Genomic DNA, 21739 nt, shown 5'->3' on the forward strand with positions numbered 1-21739 from the left:
TCAAAGCAAATGACTGAAGTAGTGACAACCAATGTCATGTGACCCAAACTCCTCCCCATTCAGAACAAATACCCTGAAGCAGCTACTCCATTAAATCAACTGCGAACGTTGCTTCAGCTGTCAGCTCTGAAAATGCTGAGTAGGTGTGACAAGCTACTATTTCCTAGAGTAGCTGCAGCTAATCAACAATAAGCAGAAACAACAAACTCGGATTAAACTCAAACACTAACAGAATGGCTATTCACAAAGCAGGATCTTATTTCAACAGATTGCAATGCAAGGTAAGGTTTTAGCTGTTAAACTATTTAAAATCTATCGGTCTTCAATCTCTAAAAGCTGAGACTCTAAAGCTTAAGTGTAATGTGCAAGTATCCATTTGACCAGTTTATTGCCTTCAAATGTAAAAGCTGTACATTAGAAAATAACTGCAGAAAAGCTCTTGTCCTGACAAAGAGCATGAAATGAAAAATGTGAATGCAATGAAAGCAATTCAATCCTAAAATATTTCATTCACAACTCACCTTAAACTTGCCACACTAACTTGTCTTCCATAACTGTCAGAATCGTTAGAGATATAAATAAACTTGGATATGAAAAAAAAGTTCAAAGAGAGCTAGATTTCACCAGTAACATGTCGAGGATTATAAAAAAACAAGGCGTAGCACAGGAACAGAGTTTGTACTTCTGCTGTCATGTTTCTAAAAATTCACCTACCTGAACAGTCTTAACATTAGGCTTCAAACAAAGATTTTTTTTTAAAAAGTCATTGCTGAACTTACAAACATAACGCGGGTAGCATTGCCTATGCCTGTACAGCGTACCGTGCTATGATTGAACATGAAAAGAAACCAATGATTTGCCATTTCCACATGCCTTTTTCACCCAGAAAAAACAGCAAAAAACCACAAGTTGCCAGCTAGAACACACCTTTCAGCCACTGAAAACGCTTCCTTTCAGCACGGAAGCTTGTAGGCCCTTGTGTCTCAGGATTTTATGCAGAACATGTTATAAATGCTGCAGCCTGACAAGATTTTGTTGACATCAAATCAAACTGGGATACAGTTTCCACTGATAACCCAAATATCAATAACAGAATAACAGGGATCACTGAATCCCAAGGAAGGTTTTCATTACGGAGCACTTTTCAATACTTCACAGTAGAACACAGCAATGCCTGAAATGGAGCCTAGGCACAGTCGTAATTTTCAACTGCCTTCATGTAATACTACTCCACTTCACAATTGAAGACTATTTCAATTGTTATCATCATTAATTACTTCACTAACTAAATTAAGGAAAGAGGACACATTACAAGCATGCTTCACGTCAAATGTTTTAAGCACTCGCTGCCCTTCTCCTCACCTTCAACTCAAACCTTTCCCACCCACCATAGATTGGAACATTTTCACTTTGTTCTACTTTCTGATCACTCAGCTGACACTGAAAGATCAGAGCCAGAGGTGATGTTTTTATATGTGCTATTTAGTAGCACGCTCAGAAATACCCCTCTTTTTCTGTGAGCTTAAGTTTGTGGTCAATTTCTTGAGGCACAATTGTTCTGATGCCATGTCAACTCAAGTGCAAGAGTGCCAATGACTGCTAATGGAAATGGCATCCAGATTGCATAATTGGAGGAGAAAAGGTTCAGTGGAAATTAAGCAGAAGTCAACAATAAATTTACCATGTTAGAGCATTTGGGTTAGAGCAGGGTAATGGTTTGGGACAGATGGTTGGTGGCAGTCTACCTTAGCTCAAGGTCATGACAACGGTGGGGAGCAACTGGGACAGGCAGTCCAGCAAGGGATGTAAGCAATGGAGGATAGGAAGGTGGGGTGAGCTGGGATGAAGTTGTTTTGAGGGAGATGAAAGGAACAGAATGCATTTGGCACAAGTAGGATGGAATGACAATGTTAGAAGGATTTAAGCTATGGTTGGAATGAAATAAATGATTTCAACAGAAACGCTTTGTGGGTCTCAGGTTGGTTTGGTTATAATCTTCAACAGCAGTGAATTCAATAAGATCAGCTGTCAGTCAAATTTGTCCTTGCTTGTTTTGCGACTATGATATTAACAGCACGTATCACAAAAATAATAAATAGATGGTTGATGGAAAGAAAAACACTTTTGCCTATGCATGCTGCTCTGCTGAATTAATGCTTTGTGTGGCTTTAGTAGCAAATTGGAGGATGCTATTCATCCATGCAGCATCATATCATTCATAAAAATGCGTAACATCCAATTCAGTTGATGGGGAGGTGGCAGGGGAATTAAGATGGTTTGTTGTGGAGGGATGATTGAGAGGATAAAATGAGTGTAATCCTTACAATAATGTCATAAATAACTATGGTTTGCACATTGACAACAGATGCTTTCATTTTAAATATTAGATACATCGCATATGGAGGTGGTGTATAGAATACATTCCCATTTTGGGTGGGTAGAAGTTAAATGAAAATTTCAATTGATTAATTGGGCCGGATAACTCCACAGCTTTTTTTTTTTGCGTGTGACAAGAGAATCACTAACTGGTTGTTTCCAAACATTAAGCAGAGAATAAGTTGCAATAATAAACTTAAGAAAATATCATCAGTGCATAAAGCAGCTACTAAAAGTGTAATTGATCCAATTTGGCACAAATAACTGCTCCTTTATTTTCTGCTTGCTCCAGCACTGTTTCTAACATCCAGACAGACACCGCTTAAATGTTTGTAAGTTTCTTAAGGAGCAAATGACAAAGAGTTGGTAATTAACCTAACCATTTGGAAATGGAGTTTATAGTCTGCAGCATATTGACTGCGGCATTCCTTGTGAAGGGCTTCTCTGATCTGCAGTCATGGCATGAAAATGTCCACGTAGCCAATCATATTAAAAAATTTTAGTCACTCAGAAGATGCACAAAACTGAAATAAAGTTATTTTTAGAAATGGTTACGTAGAACAAATTAAGATAAGGGCATGCTAATACACACATGGGATGAAGGTGGAAGCTAAATTATTCTGAAAAATAGTTCTTTCAAGTATAGCTTAAAATTTCCTTTTAGCAGCAAACATTACAAATGATCTTTTAACTGCAAGCTTTATCAATCATATTCTATTGAATAAGTTATTGAAAAGTAGTTACACCTGACTCAATAGGTGTAACCTTTGCTTGTTTTCCCTCTGGATGACAAATGGATTTACACGTACATGGGGCTGTGTGCGCATGCCTGATGGTGTATGGGGCCATGGGGGATAAGTAGGAGGGCATTAGCTGGTTTGAATTGGGCATGGAGAACATATAGGATCAAGGTCAGGAGTAAAGAGGGTGAGGGATGAGGGCTGGAGGAATGAGTAAAATATAAAACATTTATTTTGATCTTTGGGTACAGGTGAAGGGCCAAGACAAGTTTCCCATCTAGCCTGTCTGGGGAACTGGCAGCTTCCTTAACCTGCCTCTCCACAAACAGGATGTAGGAAATGCAGGCATCGATTTTCAAAGGCTGGGTTTACAGAACTAGGATTTCAGGGCTAGGCCTCATTTACCCAGACTTAACAATTTCTGTTTCCTGGATCCTGCAGAATCATTCTTTTATCCCAGAACAAACATATCTAAACACTACTTTAACCTTTCTCATTCACAGGCTCTTTATCGGAAATTTGATCAGACTTTTCCACTTATGCACACTTTTTCAATTTTTATACTTCTACTTGCTAATAGTTTTGAGACTGCTAACTTTCCAATTATTCATTATTCCAAAAAGAATTCTGGTCTGTTGCAAAACAGGCATGACGGTTTCTTTTTAAAAATCACTAAACTAATAATTCCACACTCTAGTCATTACCTCGGGCATCTCAAGCTCTACAGAAGACATAGCCTCTTGTCACAACTTCTATACAAATGTCTTGCTTTCTCTTTTAATGACTTAATACAATTTATTTCTGTTAACTGAGGCGTTTCAGGATGTTGTTGTAATATATTTTCTCCTTCTCACAGCACTGATATTTTCAAACAGACAAACATCTAAGTCAGACAGTGAGCAACACTTCCGCTAATGATGAAACCGCCATCTCACACTCAAACATCACTTACTGAAACACTGCAGTAGCCGCAGTCTTCATTCCAAGGACAGGGACAGTGACGGGTAAGGTTGATGTTAATGCTACACCCAAAAAGGGGCCCTTAGCACATACTGTTTTCCACGTTGTAACTTTAATTGCGCACATTAAATTTGATGTTGCAACTTTTAATGGATCATTAGTGATCTCGTTTATTTACAATTTCCAATTTTTTTAAATCCCAGGCCTAGAAATGTTACAGTGTAAATGTACTTATCCAGCACACTTATGAAACTATTGTTTCTCCACACAATGTTCTGTTAACAGTTTGGAGTCAATGTTTTTAATTTGATTTGCAAAAGCCCAAATCACTACCTGGGTATGTTTGGTTCCAAGAGATTACATTAAATGTTATATGTTTTCTCAGCAACAAAGTTTTATATCACTATTGTCTTTGCAGAGATCTGCATGCCATAGTCTAAGCAGCTGCATGGTTCATTTTAACTTGCAGTCCTTCTATTCAACAGACTGAACCATACTGTTTATCCAATATGCTGAGCTTGCGCACAGGTGAAGGTGAACCAATAGATTTGGCAGTGAAGTATTCATTGTTTTCAAACAGTTGGTATGCAACTTCTGTAATGATTTCTTATGAAATTGGCTTGAGCGATCATCCATAACACCAAACTAGCGCTTGTATACATCCCAAAAGGCTGCAGTCTGGTGCAGTGGAGACAGAAAAAAGCAGACCATAATCTTCAAGAGCATCTGGAGGGAGGAGCTCTTCACAAGTACTGCTCCTTTGTCATTCTTGCCTGGCTCTCTCCAGCCCCAGCTGGGTTTCTTGCTGTATCTGCTGCCCCCCAATGTCCGCTGCTCCCCCTCACCACTCTCAAAGAAGGAATGATTCACCACCTTGCTCAGTCACAGAAATGGCCAATAAAATAGCCATCAGTACATTCACAGATTGGGCTAAGGTCAGCTGCCATGAAATGGTACTCCTGCACATGTGGCCTTAATGCTCAATGATTTGTCTGAAATTGGAAGCCATGTTAACACCTTCCATGGAGTTTGGAAGAGGCATATTAGCTTACTTACAAACACTGCATATTATCTAATAGGATGCATGTTTTATAGAAAGACTGCATTCATTGCACATCTCCAGGATCCTGAGACAAAAATGCAAGGCAGGTAAAGGGGTTGGCAGTATTGCAAAATTGGAGAAAATCAGACAGGATGAGAGCTTAAGGCTAAACTCAGGGTGAAACACAACATTAGATTTGCAAGTAATTCTATTCCGCTCAAGTTAGTTGGGGGGGGGGGGGGGGGGGGGAGGGTTTATGGCAAAACTCAAGTTGACAGCTTCAGTCTTTGATGTTGAGCTGTAAGAATTTGCAATTCATCCACGACTGGATACTGGCAAAGGAGTATGATGGTACAAAGACACAAAACAGAGACAGTTAAAGGAGATGCAAGGACAACGATGAGGTTGAGCTGGCCATCATCAGGTTATTCCAAACTAGGCCCATAGGGCAATATGAAGAAGGCATTAGAGAAAAAAGTACTGTATCGAGTAGAGCAGAAATACGAGAAGACAGACTATATATGAATAATTGCAGAGGGTGTAACTTGTGACTGCAGATTATTTTGGAGCCAAAAGGATGGAAAGTGGACACAAGGGCCTTTAAAAAGGAGTTAAGAGTCAAAGCACATTCGTGAGCTTGATAAAAAGAACACAAGACAATACAAAGCTGCAGAAGATGAGTGGACTTATCAAACCAGTCTCTTCCATGATGTTCCAACTTGGCCTCTGGCACCATGGTCAAACAAACTGCCAACTTCAGACACTTGTCACTATTTTTTCACAAAGCCACAACAAGTACTTTCCACTGATTCAAGCAGCTTCAATCCCTATATATGTGCCATGATACCACACTGTCGTAAAAACTTAAGGGCCTGTAACCGATTTGATTTTCTTTTCCTATGAAAAGAAATCCTTTCCTCCGATATTATTGCTGTAATAAGTGTTCAGAGATGTTTTATATTTCTTAAGGAATACTTTTGATGGAAAAAATATAGGGGCAGATGGCAGGTTGAATCTTAGTGATCAGTAGGATGATGTACTGAATTATGGAATGATGCAATAGTCAATGAAATGCTGTACCTTAATAGAATGAGGTGCTTGAACAGGTCAAGGGAGTGTAGAACAATGGTAGTATAACTAGGCTAGCTATTAACGGCAGCTTAATTAGGTTGATTAAAGCATGTAACCTAGAAGCAAGGAGTAGCATGATGTAATGGGGTCAACCTGAGGAAAAGGACCATTGTGGCAGATGTAGTAATAAATAACCACTATCTTATAGACTAAGTTTGGAGTAGAAAAGACCGTTGTGGCAGATGTAGTAATAAATAATCATTCTCTTAGTTTGAAGAAGACACAGCGATAGTGGCAGAAACAGAAAGATAACACAAACTAACAGCATTGACTTACTGCCTAAGTGTAGAAAGATAACCCCCTACTGACACCATTGGGCATGCTGGAATCCTGAGAAAGAGCATGATAACTGAAAATGTATAAAGGATAACAAGCCCCAAGGATCGGGGGCGATCGGGAAACCACTTTCTGATTGTCACAGCTTTTGTTTGCAAATAAAAGTTTAACTTCCTGAAGAATTCTGTGTGTCTCCTGGTAGTTTTTCCACTTCACTTTCAGATGCAAATTGCTGTTACAACGGAGCAGTTTAGCTTTTTGTATTATACGGAAATGTCAGAAAGAGGTGATACCGGGTTTTAACCTCCAGTAATGTACAAGTGAAGTACAAAAACTTTTAAATGATTGCTGTCACTGTATTTTAGGACTGCAGCACATGCTGCAATGCCCTTAGGGAGGGCATTCCAGGGTTGACTCTGCACCACTGAAGCAGCAGCAATCTTTTTCCAAGTCAGAATTGTGTGGCATGGAAGAAAACTTACAGGTGATGATGCTGTGTGTCTGCTGCCCTTGTCCTTCTAGATAGAAGTGGTCGTGGGTTTGGGAAGTGCTGTTTATGGAACCTTAGTGAATTTCTGCAATGCACCTTGTAGGTGGCACACATTGCTGCTGGTGGGGTAAGCATTTTTGAATGTGTTGCCTATCCATTGGGTTGCTTTGTACTGGATGGTATCAAGTTTCTTGCACGTTTTTGGAGCTGCATTCAGCCAAGCAAATGTGATATTCCATCACATATCTGACCTGCATACGAGATGGTGGACAGGCTTTGGGGAGTCAGGAAGCAAGTTACCTGCTGCAGGATTTTATTTTTTAAATTCACTCATGAGATGTGGGTGTTACTGGGTGAGCCAGCATTTGTTACCCATTCCTAGTTGAGAATGCGGTAGTGAGCTTGAGCTGCTGCAGAATATGCACTAGTCTGGCCTCCAGCAGCCTAGCCTGCTGCTGAAGCCACAATATTTGTACGGCTAGTCCCCAGATTAGTTTCTTGCCAGTGGTAACCCCAGAATGTTGACAGTGGGAGAATTCAATGATGTTAATGCCTTTTGATGTTGGGGCTGATAAATCGGATTCTCCCTTGTAGAAGATGGTCATTGTCTGATGTTTTCATTTTCCTTTGGCAAGGCTGGCCAGTCCCATGAAACAGCTCCCTTTTTAAGTTGTAAAGCAGAAAAAAAGAAAGAAAAAATATGATCAATTTTAAAGTTTACAGACAAGGGACAGAATGAGGCAAATGAAAGCAACTCAGATGCTTTCACAAGAAACATAAAAGTCAGCATCTGCTTTTCTGAGGGCTTCTGCATTGAAGTTATATGCCAAAATGTCAGGTTATTACAGTCTAACATTCGCAATGCCCAGGATTATTGCACAACACAAGGTGTAACAATAGTCACTTATTAAATAGCATCCAAATAACTGAGTTACTTCAAGAAAAAAAACAAGCTCAAAAAAAATTGAGCTTGGGTTTCAAGTATCATGAAGATTTGTATGACAATGCTGAATGAAAACTCAGATATTTCTAGAGATAATGTGAACTGCAGATGCTGGAGAATCTAAGATAACAAAGTGTGAAGCTGAATGAACACAGCAGGCCAAGCAGCATCTCAGGAGCACAAAAGCTGACGTTTCGGGCTCTCTGATGAAGGGTCTAGGCACGAAACGTCAGCTTTTGTGCTCCTGAGATGCTGCTTGGCCTGCTGTGTTCATCCAGCTTCACACTTTGTTATCTCAGAAATATTTCTACATTGGTTAAGAAAGTTAGTGATTACATTTGCTTATACACTCCTTTTATTACATTATACTACTGTAATTACATCTTGATTAAAATATTAGAGGGAAACTTTTTACAAGTTCAGTTCACAGTTCAAGGATATTGCAACATCTGAACAAGGATTTTGAACTTTTGATTCATTGACTCATTTAGGGCTGGGAATAGGAACAATTTCTTCAGAGGAATGTGTATCTTTTAGTTTCTCTGCCCAACACACCTATGGATGCTCAATTGCTGAGTACACTCACTCAACAGATAAGTTATAAGATCTCTTATCTAACAGATTAGAGAAGTTTACTGAGGAATTCTGAAGGAATGAATACTTTAGTGAGGGGATTTAGTGATGTGGTGGTTGGAGGTGGGTGGAGTAGTGTTATGAAGACCTGTTGGAGTCTTTAGTGCACTGACAGGGTCTCACTAAGCTAGTTTAGTATTGCGATGCGCATTCACTGAAAGGACTACATTTTTCGTATTTCAATAACCTGTTATAACTAACTGGAAACAAACAAAATGATCACCCAGGTATTTTGCAAACCCCTTCAATTTTCTCATGCTTTTCCTCCCGACAGTTGAGTTGTTCTATGATTTAACCAGTGAATTGTGTTACACGGGGAGGCAAATTCTTTCCTAACCCTATGTCAGCGTATGTTTTGAAGTACAGCAAGTAGCACTGAATTGCCAGTACCTTGCAACATTTCCCCCAAGTTAAAAATCAAGAAAGTAATACAATACTCAATCCCTCTTACTGAGATCAGATAATTCAACAATATCCAATACCATATTTTTGGGCAAGATTACAGCATGTGAATAGTTAAGATTCTCTACAACAAAACTTGGCTTTCATGTTAGTTCAGACTGTATTCAAAATTCAAAGTACTAATTATCTAATTGTGCTGCACTTAAGACAAATACTAACCCATATGATTATTTGCAGCTAAAAGAAGAATAGCTGGCTTCTCAACTGCAACAAGGTCTACTTAAAACTCTAACATGAGCAAATTTGGAGTGAAATGGTGTTTCGGGTTAATACTTTTATCAGCTATCTTCATATATGTGGCAATTGTCAAACTTCCAAATTACTTTAAGAATTATACAGTGCAAAGGAACAGCGACGTGTTTCTGCAAAACTGTAGTATACACTGTCCTGCAATAATGAATGGTGATAAGGAAGCATGCCAGCTTGGAAACCATTGCCAAAAGCAGGTCAAGCCTGAAAAATTTCACATTCAAGACCCAATCAACTGCACCAGAATCAAACAAGAATATCACTTCATAACAGGTTCACTGTCACAAGAAGAAGCCAGCTATCCCTTGGCGTATATTATCACAATTCACAAAGAGTTTGAAATGTTTGTAAAACTTCTGCGAGCAATTTATAACACAGACAATGTTTACTGTATTCATGTTGACCAAAAGTCACCAGAAGATTATAAAAGAAACGTGAAGAAATTGACAGACTGCTTTGAAAACATTTCTGTAGCTTCAAAAATAGAACATGTTGTTTATGCTGGTTTTTCACGCCTGCAAGCAGACATAAACTGTATGAAAGATCTCGCAAGCTCAAAGGTTAAGTGGAAGCATGTTATCAATCTCTGCGGACAAGATTTCCCAATTAAAACTAATAGGGAAATCATTTTGCACATTAAAAGTAAATGGCAGGGCAAAAATATCACACCAGGAATACAACAACCACCAAATATGAAATACAGGACAGAATACAGCTACAAAGAGCATATCAATAATGATAAATCTTATGTTTATCGAACTGACAAGAAGAAAGCCAAACCACCTCTGGGTCTCGCTCTTTATTTTGGAATGGCATACTATGCACTCACAAGAAACTTTGTGCAATTTATACTGGAAGATGCACGTGCCAAAGTTCTTCTTGAGTGGTCACAGGATACATATAGCCCTGATGAGCACTTCTGGGTGACAATGAATCGTTTAAAAGGTGAGCTCAGAGAAAGGTCAACGTGATTTCTTGCCGGTCAAACACAAGTGAAAGGTTTTTCATATCAATGGAGCTGAATATGATTGGGTTATAGTTTCAGAAACGAACACCCACAGGCTCCATGTCAGAGTAAGAAAAAAATCATGAAGGATAGCATTCCCAGCTCACAGCCTAATGTTCTGCCTGTAATTGGGGACACATTGTTCTCTGGTCTGTATCAAGGAGACGAGGCAAATTGGTCATGGAACAAAATTATACAAACCTAAACAGCTGGTAGTTTCAGAAATAAGCAATACAGGGAACTGGAATGCCCAACAGAGATGGACTTTCAAATTTAAACTGGGAAGAAAATGTTGAGCATTGTGGTTTTATTCCGTACATACATTATTAGTGTGCACCATAAATAAACTGTGTGCACAAGATGCTGAAGATGAACAAGTGTTCTTTTTTTTTCCAAAGACACCCTCAACTGGACAAATACTGCAGAAAAATATCTATTTCCCACGTCTTCTCTGATATACCAATCTGTAGCAGTTTTGTGTTGACAAACTGCTCCTTAAGAACTAGATAGGCATTCATTTGATTTGGAATTGTTTTAGTCAGTGTAACAGACTTTAAATATGGCTCATCATTTACAGTGATATGAGCACCATGTATCACAACTGCTCACCATGAAATATATCTTTGAAATCCAGGATATTGCTGCTTCATAAATTCCAAATGAGCAATGAAAGAATTTAACTGAAATACTCTCAATTGGTTCAATGATTCTAAATGTAAAACTGAGATTAAACCTGAAGTGGTGAGTAATAGCCAAAAGTCACAACTTGGAATTTTGTTTGTTTTAAAGAAAGAACTGTAGAATTATGATTTTTAAAAGCAACCCATGTGTGTAGAATTTTTGCACTTTTGGACATGACAGCTACCCCATTATTGTTGAAAATAATCAGTCTATAAGCAGTGTTTCTCCCAAATAAATATTCTTCCATTTGCTCCTAAACACTACAACCTCCCACGAATTTCAACAACTGTCTCTACAAATTTTATCAGCTGATGAGGTGGGATTTGAACCCTTGCATGGCCATCTGAGAATAGTAGCACAACAACATGCTCACTATGTCATGTATCCACTGAAATTATGAGATATGTAGCCAAGCAGGATTTGAACCTATGCAGAGAGACTCAAAAGATTTTGAATCCATTACTTTAACCTTATTCACAGCCACACATCTTATTTAAATTCCACGCACCCACATTTCCAACGTCCAGTCACTTGCAATTGAAATTAGAAATCACGTGACACCAGTTTATAGTCCAACAGGTTTATTTGAAAATATAACCTTTTGGAGGAGTGTAGCCACATTGTCAGGTAAAGTAAGAGAGAAGTGCACAGAACACAGAATTTATGGGCAAAGTGAGATCATGGCCAGGAGATCAAAAGAATAGTGAGTGGAGTACCGAATAATAAGTCCCTGCAGGTGACCTAAAGTATTAGGCTGTGAGAGTAAAGGTTTTACAGCTGAATACATGCGAAGGGTCATCTGATTAAATGAGGTAGAGAGATATTTACAAAAATTAAAAATAAGATCGGGCTGGAAACAAATCAAATGTCTGGAATAACATGTTAAGTATAACAGTCGCATGCTGAGGGTCTAGAAGCACAAGAAATCCAAAACTGTTCAAACTAATTAAGATAAAGAGATCTAGCCGATGGTGACAAAACAGGACAGTAAGGAAGATTTTACAGATACAGTGCGGTGGGGTCAAAGGCAGCATGACATGAACTTGAGATCACAGCTGAGATCCATCTTCATGGGTACAGGACTTGGCTATCAGTTTTTGCTCAGTGATTCTGTGTCTTGGAGGATGCTAACCCAAAGATCACAATGTCCTTGACCACTGAAGTGTAGCCCAACTGGGAGGGAACATTCCTGTCTGGACAGTGTCCATTCATCCATTGTCTCAGTGTCTGCATGGTCTCACCAATATAACATGCTTTGGGACATCCTTGCCTGCAGTGTAGGAGATAAACCATACTGGCCGAGTCACATGAGTATCTGCCATGTTAGTGGATGGTGTTCCCACGTGTGATGGTAGTGGCCATGTGGATGATCTGACATGTCTTGCAGAGGTTGATGTGGCAGGGTTGTGGAGTGTTGTGGTCTGGTTCTAGAAGGCTGGACAGTTTGCTGCAAATGGTGATCAGAGATAAATGGGAACTGCAGATGCTGGAGAATCCAAGATAATAAAAGTGCGAAGCTGGATGAACACAGCAGGCCAAACAGCATCTTTGGAGCACCTGCTGTATTCATCCAGCTTTACACTTTGCTGCAAATGGTGGTCTAGAACATAGAACAGTACAGCACAGAACAGAACAGGCCCTTCAGCCCACAATGTTGTGCCAACCATTGATCCTCATGTATGCACCCTCAAATTTCTGTGACCATATACATGTCCAGCAGTCTCTTAAATGACCCCAATGACCTTGCTTCCACAACTGCTGCTGGCAACGCATTCCATGCTCTCACAACTCTCTGCGTAAAGAACCTGCCTCTGACATCCCCTCTATACTTTCCACCAACCAGCTTGAAACTATGACCCCTCGTGCTAGCCATTTCTGCCCCGGGAAATAGTCTCTGGCTATCAACTCTATCTATGCCTCTCATTATCTTGTATACCTCAATTAGGTCCCCTCTCCTCCTCCTTTTCTCCAATGAAAAGAGACCGAGCTCAGTCAACCTCTCTTCATAAGATAAGCCCTCCAGTCCAGGCAGCATCCTGGTAAACCTCCTCTGAACCCTCTCCAAAGCATCCACATCTTTCCTATAATAGGGCGCCCAGAACTGGACGCAGTATTCCAAGTGTGGTCTAACCAAAGTTTTATAGAGTTGCAACAAGATCTCACGACTCTTAAACTCAATCCCCCTGTTAATGAAAGCCAAAACACCATATGCTTTCTTAACAACCCTGTCCACTTGGGTGGCCATTTTAAGGGATCTATGTATCTGCACACCAAGATCCCTCTGTTCCTCCACGCTGCCAAGAATCCTATCCTTAATCCTGTACTCAGCTTTCAAATTCGACCTTCCAAAATGCATCACCTCGCATTTATCCAGGTTGAACTCCATCTGCCACCTCTCAGCCCATCTCTGCATCCTGTCAATGTCCCGCTGCAGCCTACAACAGCCCTCTACACTGTCAACGACACCTCCGACCTTTGTGTCGTCTGCAAACTTGCTGACCCATCCTTCAATCCCCTCATCCAAGTCATTAATAAAAATTACAAACAGTAGAGGCCCAAGGACAGAGCCCTGTGGAACCCCACTCACCACTGACTTCCAGGCAGAATATTTTCCTTCTACTACCACTCGCTGTCTTCTGTTGGCCAGCCAATTCTGTATCCAAGCAGCTAAGTTCCCCTGTATCCCATTCCTCCTGACCTTCTGAATGAGCCTACCATGGTCTGTTTAAGGTTTGGCAGTAGTTTGAAGGCAAGTGGAAATGTAGGGATGATCTTGGCAGGATTGTCACTGTCAGTGATAACACGTTGAAGGTTGCAAAGAACATGGCATAGTCTCTCCACTCCAGGCAAGTACGGGACAATGAAGGGCACTTTATCGGTTGTATCTTGTGCCTGTCTTCTGAAGAGATCAGTGTGGTTTTTTGCTGTACATATTGGAACTAGCAATGAACTGAGCACTGTATCCCATTGTTACGAGGGTGTCCTTCAAAATCTTTAAGTGTATATCATGTTCCTCATGTGAGCAGATACTGTGTACATGCAAGGCTAGGGGATGGCTTCTTTAACATGTTTACCATGGAAGCTGGAGAGGTGCAGCATCGTGACATTATGCATAGGTTTGTGGTAGAGTGAGGTACTGAGGTGTCTATCCTTGATAGAGATGCTTGTCCAAGGATGAGACTGATTCTGAAGTGTAGTCCACAGTAAATCTGATGGTGGGATGAAACTTGTTGTGATTGCTATGTAATCATTTCAGTGATTCCTCACCACGAGTCCAAAAGAAGAAAACATTGACGTATATGGTGTATGGTGTTGGTCATAGGTCTAATGCAGCAAATAAGTCTTGCTCAAACTTACGCATGAACATGTTGACATATTGGGGTACAAATTTGGTCCCCATGGCTGTTGTGCGTGTTTGGACAGAGAACTGGTTGTCAAAGGTGAAAACGTTGTGGTCAAGAATGAAATGGATGAGTTGTAGGATGGCGTCTGGAATTTGCCTGTTGGCGGTATTGAATACAGAGGCTGTTGCAGCAATGCCATTGTTGTGGAGTATGCTGGTGTAGAGTTCCATTCAGTCGAATTGTGACGAGGAACATTCCTGGTTGTCCGTGTGTGCTGAGTTTCTGTAGGAAATCTGTAATGTCACGATAGAAGCTGGGGGTTCTTTATATAATGGGTTTCAAGATGCCCTTGACATAGCCAGAGAGCCTGATAAGTTGGAAGGTCCAGTTGTGGTGGCTTTGTGTAAAGTCTCCAATGCAAGACATACACAGGATGAGAATGCATAGGATACTCTGGAGGTCAGGATCAAAACTCTTGGTCAGACCGTTGAGTGGACGGGTGTGTTCTCGGTCAGATCGGCAGGCAGTTGTCTACTCGCGTTCCTATTCAGTTGCTGATATGCTTCATGTGCAGTAGTCCGTTCTAATCTGTATGACGACGGCTCCTTCTTTGTCCGCTGGTTTGATGACCTCAGCATGCAACTCTTGTACTTATGTTTTTCCAGTCGTTTGGTTTGCCTCCAGCACCACCTTATTTTTGTTTTTTTAAAATTATCTCTGCCTCATTTAATCAGATTATAGGTCATCACTTCACTTAATATTCAGCTGTTGAGACTTTACTCATACTGGCTAACACTTTGGATCACCTGCAAGGACTTATTATTTAGCTCTCCATTCTCACTATCTGCACTGTCTTTTGATCTGTGCTCATGATGTGTTCAGTGCACTTCTCTCTCATTTTGTCAGATGAAGGTGCTACACTCCAAAAGCTTGAGATTTCAAATAAACCTGTTGGACTAGAACCTGGTGTCAAGTGATTTCTGACTTTGTTTATCCCAGTCCAAAACCTCTGCATCATGACAATTAAAACTGACAGCCCTTTAAAGGGACTCAGTGGCTAAAACAAAAGTTCCAAAGCAAATTAAAAAGTAATTTCTGAGGCTATGATAATCTCCAGCTACTGCAACCACCCACTGATCACAGAAGGTCTCAAGTACAATGGCAACACCATGCGCTCCCTGACCAAGGCCAATCCAGGCATCGACACAACCATGAAAATAGGAAGATAGTCAGCTCATGCTGAAATAATGAGTAAGCCTTACGTGTAGCGACTTACTGTTAATTTATACAATTAATCACCTCCTCCCTTCCTCAAAACCCCAATAGCCCCAATAACGTAGAAATAAATGTTCTTTGCAAGTTGTTCAGACATTTTGCGGTAATATATATAATACTTACCATTCATTTCTATTTCCAGATGCACCTGGTGCAACCCCAGACAGTACATGGGAAGGCAATGTACGGGCAGTAAAATGGGCACCCAATGCCGGACCATCAACAGAGGGCTGTAATGGTAGGCGGCAGAGAATGTTTAATCCTACAGTTGAGGATTCTTCACTGAACTGTATTTAAATAATTCAAATATACCCAAAATAAAAGTCAATAAGCAGCTCCTGCAACAAAATGATAAGGTTCACCAGTGTTCTCTAAGGCAAAGGTAACCGATTTTGGTGCCCTGGTCACAGCGATATATCCATCAGTTGGCAAGGTGGTAAAGTCACTAAAATCTAGGAGCCCTGGGTTTGAATTCCACCACTGCAAATTGGTAAATCTTAAACCACTGGGAGACCATGTAACCACTGCTGATTGTCATAAATATCCATCTGTTTCATTAATTCCTTTAGTGAAGGAAATTTCCAGACCGTACCTAATCCAAACGTGACACCAGACCCACTGTGTTTGGTTCTTAATTGCACTCTGGACAATTAAGGATGGGCAATAAATGCTGGCCTTCACTGTTTGGTGTGTGTACATTCTCCATGCTTCTGCACGGGTTTCCTTCGGGTGCTCCAGCTTCCTGCCACAGTCCAAAGATGTGCAGGTTAGGTGGATTGGCCATGCTAAATTGTTCCTAGTGTCCAGGGATGTGTAGGCTAGGTGGGTTAGCCACAGTAAACGTAGGATAGCAGTAGGGATACTCTTCAGAAGGTCAGTGTTGACTCCATGGGCCAAATGGCCAGCTTCCACACTGTAGGGATTCTAGCCAGTGACAGCCAAATCTCATTGATGAACTTTAAAAACAGTATTTTCCACTCACTCTCTCTCCTGGTTTTAGGAAATCATGAAGTGGAATGCCTTTTCCCGTCATCAGTCACAGCTCTCAGACTCGAGAAAAGAAGGTTCTTTTAAAATCCTAATTTCTCCCCTCTTCAGCAAACAGTATCAGCACATAATGAGGAAAAAAATTCCATTCTTGGCAACTCAAGCAAATAAAACAAGGGAGTGAATATCAAACTATCTGATGATTATTTGATTGCATCACACCAAATCTATATTCCAGCTCAAAACAAAAACACAACTCAACACAAATTTGATTATTGTTCTGCTCAATGAACTAAAAATATGACAGACCAAAGCTTGAAAACCAACAAACTACCACATTACGTACCATGGTACAATGGCACTATGCCAACTGAAGCAAACTAACAGAGCAACTTTAGTTTAAAACTGAATATTAGTTAGTAGAAAACTAAGAGTCACCACCCCATCATTTGGTACTTAAGAAATTTGAGAAAACAAAAACGGATGTCTTTCACACACAAATTGAACGTCCCCAAACATCATCTCACGGTGGCCTAATTTTCATGCTTCAAACTAGGGTTTGTGATCAGGTAGTTTGGAAGGATTGCAGAGAGTAGTGGATGTGGTGAAGGTCCTGTGGTAAGTAAGTATGGAACTGGGGGCCAGTGCTGAGAGATCTGTAATGCCGTGGGGGTGAAGTGTGGAAAAGAGCATTGACAGGGAGGTGGGGGGGGTGGTGGTGGAAAGAGCTGTGACAGCAGCAGGAATGGGAGAGACACCTACGGCAGTTGGTAGATTGAGTTGGGAGCTAGAGGTGAGAGACATGAGTGGAGAGGGAGATGACTGAAAGGAGAACAGACAGCACCTAGTATTCCAAAAGAATTTTTCAAGACAACAGTTCGGTCTCCAGGATCAGGCAGTCAGTTCACACCCAGTATTAAAAAAATGCAGTGAAACTAAAAGGGCCATGTAGCTTTAGTGCTCAGTCAGAACTCCACAGCATGCATTACTGTGTCAGAAGCTATCATAAAGGTACAAAAGCAGGAATTACTTTCTCACTTTGTCAAGGTTTAACATTTTAAAACTTCTTAGATTAACCAATGACCCCATGAATAAGAGGCAAAATTGTATAAAAATAGATTACAACATCTGTTTTATTTTTAAAAAGGGCAAGTTGCAGCAAAGTGTTTTTCATATTACTAAACAATTATGGCATGATTTGAATTGTGATCCAATCCAAAGTAAGGTGACGGAAGGTGATCCTGTGGAACAACTTGTCTTGCGCTGTTAAGCTTAATATTCCACGCCAGGACAGCACGGAACTTGGGAGGATCACTTTGTATGACGCTCCCTAAAACATTTAAACTTTTAGCTTTTGCGAAAAGAGCTCTGTATGTAAATGCAGAACTGCAGCTAGAAATAAGACATATCACAGGTTTACACAATTCTTAAGCTGCCAGTTTAAAACCAGCTTTGTTGTAATGTGCTTTTTAATAATAGATGTTTTTATTTTGCAGGACATTACGTCCATGACATTTGTGTGTATGGCCTCCAAGATTTAAAATGGATTGTTGAACAACAAGATATGTTTGCCAATAAATTTGACATGTCGTCACCTCTGACTGTTAAGTGTATTGAAACATGGCATAGGAATCGCACACTTAGTCAAGCTTCAGCAACTATACAGCCACACTGGTACCTCGAGGATTAAAAATATTTTGAAATGAAGATGAACATTTGACTAAAAGCACTTAATAGAATGATAAACTAATCTCAGAGAATCAGATCTGGTTTTCGGATGTCTTCCGCAAGGTTTTTAGAAATTAAATAATTATAGAAGATAGCCGTTTATGCTCATGTGTGCAATTAAGAATAAAGATAATTGGATGAGTGAATCATTAATTCCTAATGAATCATAGGAAGTATCCATATAAAGTGCTTGCTACTTGACATCACTTACATAACTCAGTTTGTGGAAAATACCACTTGATTCACAACTGCACTGTGCCGATGTGAAACAACCAGTTTAACTTGTTTTGTCAAATGTTTGAGATAGTTGCCTTTCCAGTCTACTTTAGGACAGACCAGCCATTTTGCAAACTCAACTTCTGTGGCTGAAAAAGAATAAGTAATATTTTGATCCCACTGACCTGCAAGATAGCTTCAATGCCTTCTATTACTGCATTATGCTAGCAAGACGAGCAAAAGGCTAGTGTTCTCTTTACAAGATTGCTTATAAGGCAAATTAATAGCAGATGAAGCCATATGATTCCCAGCCTGCACCTCGAATGGTGAAGGTAGACGTGTCATAGAAAATAGTGGAGAACATACCAGAGAATTTCTCAACAGTGCACTGAGGCAAGGGTCAGGTTAGACTACTTCCCCACAAAAGTGAATATTTTAAATTCACTTATCGGGGTGAAGTCACTGGCTGGCCAGCCAGCATTTATTGCCCATTTCTATTTGCCCTTGAAAAGATGGTGGTGAACTGCCTTCTTGAACCACCACAATCCACATGCTATTGGCTAACCAACAATGCCCTGAGGGACGAAATTCCAGGATTTTGAGCCAGTGACAGTGAAAGAACTGCAATATATTTCTGAGTGAGGATGGTGACTGGTTGGGAAAGATTGCAGATAGATTTTATTTTGTTCAAAAAGCACACACAATTTATAGACAGTCAGTCAATGTAGCGTCTTATAAATTCTTACTTTAGAAATAAAACCAGTCTGACTCCGAACAGATTCCAAACAAGGTCTCACACCTAACATGCATTGTCTGGCCTAAAACATCACCTCTTCTTTACACTGATAAAACCTTCTGTTTTCTCAGGCGTATGACTTGAAAGGAATTCAGGGATTTACATATACATATTAATCAATGAAAAACTTCCATCTGATTAAAGATTTAACAGCATTTTAGGTTTGTTTAGTACATCCTCAATGGTGTGAATCTGTGATCTTTTATTTATAACTTGCGTGTCTGATACCACCTCTCTCACTAACACCTGAAGGAAGAGAGGCGCTCTGAAAGCTTGTGCTTTCAAATAAAGCTGTTGCACTATAGCCTGGTGTCATGCGATTTCTGACTTCGTCCACCCCAATCCAACACCACCACCACCTCATCATCATGGAAAGTAACTGGCAGATGGAGGTGTTCCAGTGTATTTGCTGCCCTTTACCTTCTAGATGGAAGTGGTCATGTGTTTAGAAGGTGCTATTAAGGATCTTTGGTGATTTTTTGCAGTAGATCTTGTTGATAGTGCACACCAATGCCACTGAGCATTGGTAGTCAAGCGAGTGGATATTTGTAGATGTGGTGTCAATCAAGCAAGTTGCTTTGTTTTGGACACAAACTCCTTGAATGCTACCAGAGCTGCACACATCCAGGCAAGTGGGGAGTATTCCATCACACTAGTGATTTGTGCCATGTAGATGGTAGACAGGCTTGGGGGAGTCAGAAGGTCAGTTAGTCACCATAGTTTCTCGCCTCTGACCTGCTCTTGAGAGCACTGTTTTTATGTGATGAGTCCGATTGAGTCTCTGGTCAACGGTAACCCCAAGGACATTGATAGTGGGGAGTTCAGTGATGGTAACACCATCGAATGTCAAAGTGTGATGGTTAAATTGTCTTTATTGGAGATGATCAGTGCCTGGCATCTGTGGGGCGTGAATGTTACTTGCCACTTGTTAGCCCAAACCTAGATACTGGCACTGGAGGCAGCTCAAAAGACATTTGTCTAATTCTGGAGATGAAAAGGTTGACTTAACAAGAATTGCTAAACAGGTTTGGGCTTTATTTATTAGTTTAGAAGAATGAGGGATGACCTTACTAAAATATACTGGGTTCTAAAAAGGACTAGACAGGGTAGATTTTGAGAAAATATTTCCAGTATTGGGGTAAGGTCAAATTTAAAAATAAGATGCCAAAAAATGCTTTCTCTGAGGGTGGTGAATGTCTGAAATTCTCTATCCCAGAGAGTTGTGGAGGCTAGATCATTGAATGTATTTAAAGAGAAAGTTGATAAACCTTTGTATTGTAACAGTAAAAGGTTACGAGCAGCTGACACAAAAGAGGAATTGAATCCTGAGGCAGAAAGACACGATCTTACAGAATGGTGGGGCAGGTTTGAGAACAGCCTACCCCCTGCTCCTATTTTGTATGTTCTTATATTCTGATGAAAGATGGGCTAGGCTGGTGTGTTTTCTTTCATGCAAAAAAATGGGTGAGGGAGGGCCTAATGGAATTATGTAAGATAATTATGTAAGAGAGATTGGGTAGATAGAAAGACATTTTTTTCCCCTATTCAAGGAGTGCATCAATGACCACGGGCCAAAGACTTAAGGCAGGAGGTAGAAAGTTAAGAGTGGAGTTGAGGAGAAATTTTTTGACCCGGAAGCTGGCAGAAGTCTGCGACTCATTGCCTGGAGTCAGCAATAGCCTCCAGAACTGCGGGGGAGAAAGCTGGAAAATAAGATTAGTGTAGTCAGATCTTTGCTGATCGGTGCAGGCGCAACAGGCCAAATAGCCTCCTTCTGAGCTGTAAACGTACATAAGGCTAGATCTCATTTAGTCAAAAAATACATGCTCTCTCTACCTCAAACTACCGGGGAAAAACAATCTTTTTCAACTTTAAGATGGCTCTCGTAATACTGGCAAACCATTATTTTCTGTTTTATAATAACGTTTTTATCTATATTGAATCATGTATTGATACTAATCTAAAATGTGTGAATTTAATAAAATTATCATTTTAAAAACTGATTGTACAGAAAATTAAACTTTATCAGTATTGCTAATGTTAAGTTATCCAACTTCTAAATGTAAATTGCTGAGTTGATAAAAGATTAAAAAGGTAATTACAATCAGAGTCACTATCCTAGACACGATCTCCAGAATCCTTAATTCTATGTCCGGCTTCAGCTTATGTTATTCAAATTCGGAATTCAAAATTCAAAGGCTGTACATTCACGGTACATTCTAGGATTTTTGCAAAGAATGTTGCCTGACAGTCACAGAATCCCTACAGTGTGGAAGCAGGCCATTCAGCCAATCAAATCCACGCCAACCCTCTGAACAGCAGGCCACCGAGACCCAAATCCCTCCCCCATCCCTGTAATCCTGCATTTCCCATGGTTAATCCATCTAGCCTATACATTCCTCAA

The 21739-nt window shown here is 40.2% G+C and overlaps 2 protein-coding genes across 3 annotated transcripts in view; one reads left to right on the forward strand and one right to left on the reverse strand.

The window, feature by feature from the left end:
• rtf2 (replication termination factor 2) overlaps positions 1-21739 on the reverse strand; it is a 110428-nt gene that overhangs the window by 33963 nt on the left and 54726 nt on the right. The gene's annotated exons all lie outside the window — the stretch shown is intronic.
• On the forward strand, positions 89-21285 carry gcnt7 (glucosaminyl (N-acetyl) transferase family member 7). Its single transcript, XM_048550040.2, has 5 exons — positions 89-281; positions 3973-4120; positions 9231-10247; positions 15751-15846; positions 18092-21285. The coding sequence occupies exons 3-5, from the start codon at positions 9287-9289 to the stop codon at positions 18283-18285; spliced, it is 1251 nt and encodes a 416-aa protein (XP_048405997.1). The 5' UTR covers positions 89-281; positions 3973-4120; positions 9231-9286; the 3' UTR covers positions 18286-21285.

This window comes from Stegostoma tigrinum, chromosome 19, assembly GCF_030684315.1.
Source record: "Stegostoma tigrinum isolate sSteTig4 chromosome 19, sSteTig4.hap1, whole genome shotgun sequence".
Classification (NCBI taxonomy): Eukaryota; Metazoa; Chordata; class Chondrichthyes; order Orectolobiformes; family Stegostomatidae; genus Stegostoma; species Stegostoma tigrinum.

Coding starts and splice junctions, on each gene's coding strand:
- gcnt7 (XM_048550040.2), top strand. CDS start 9,287: ATGAGCAAATTTGGAGTGAAATGGTGTTTCGGGTTAATACTTTTATCA. Junction 10,248..15,750: donor GACAATGAATCGTTTAAAAG/GTGAGCTCAGAG, acceptor TTCTATTTCCAG/ATGCACCTGGTGCAACCCCA. Junction 15,847..18,091: donor ATCAACAGAGGGCTGTAATG/GTAGGCGGCAGA, acceptor TTTATTTTGCAG/GACATTACGTCCATGACATT.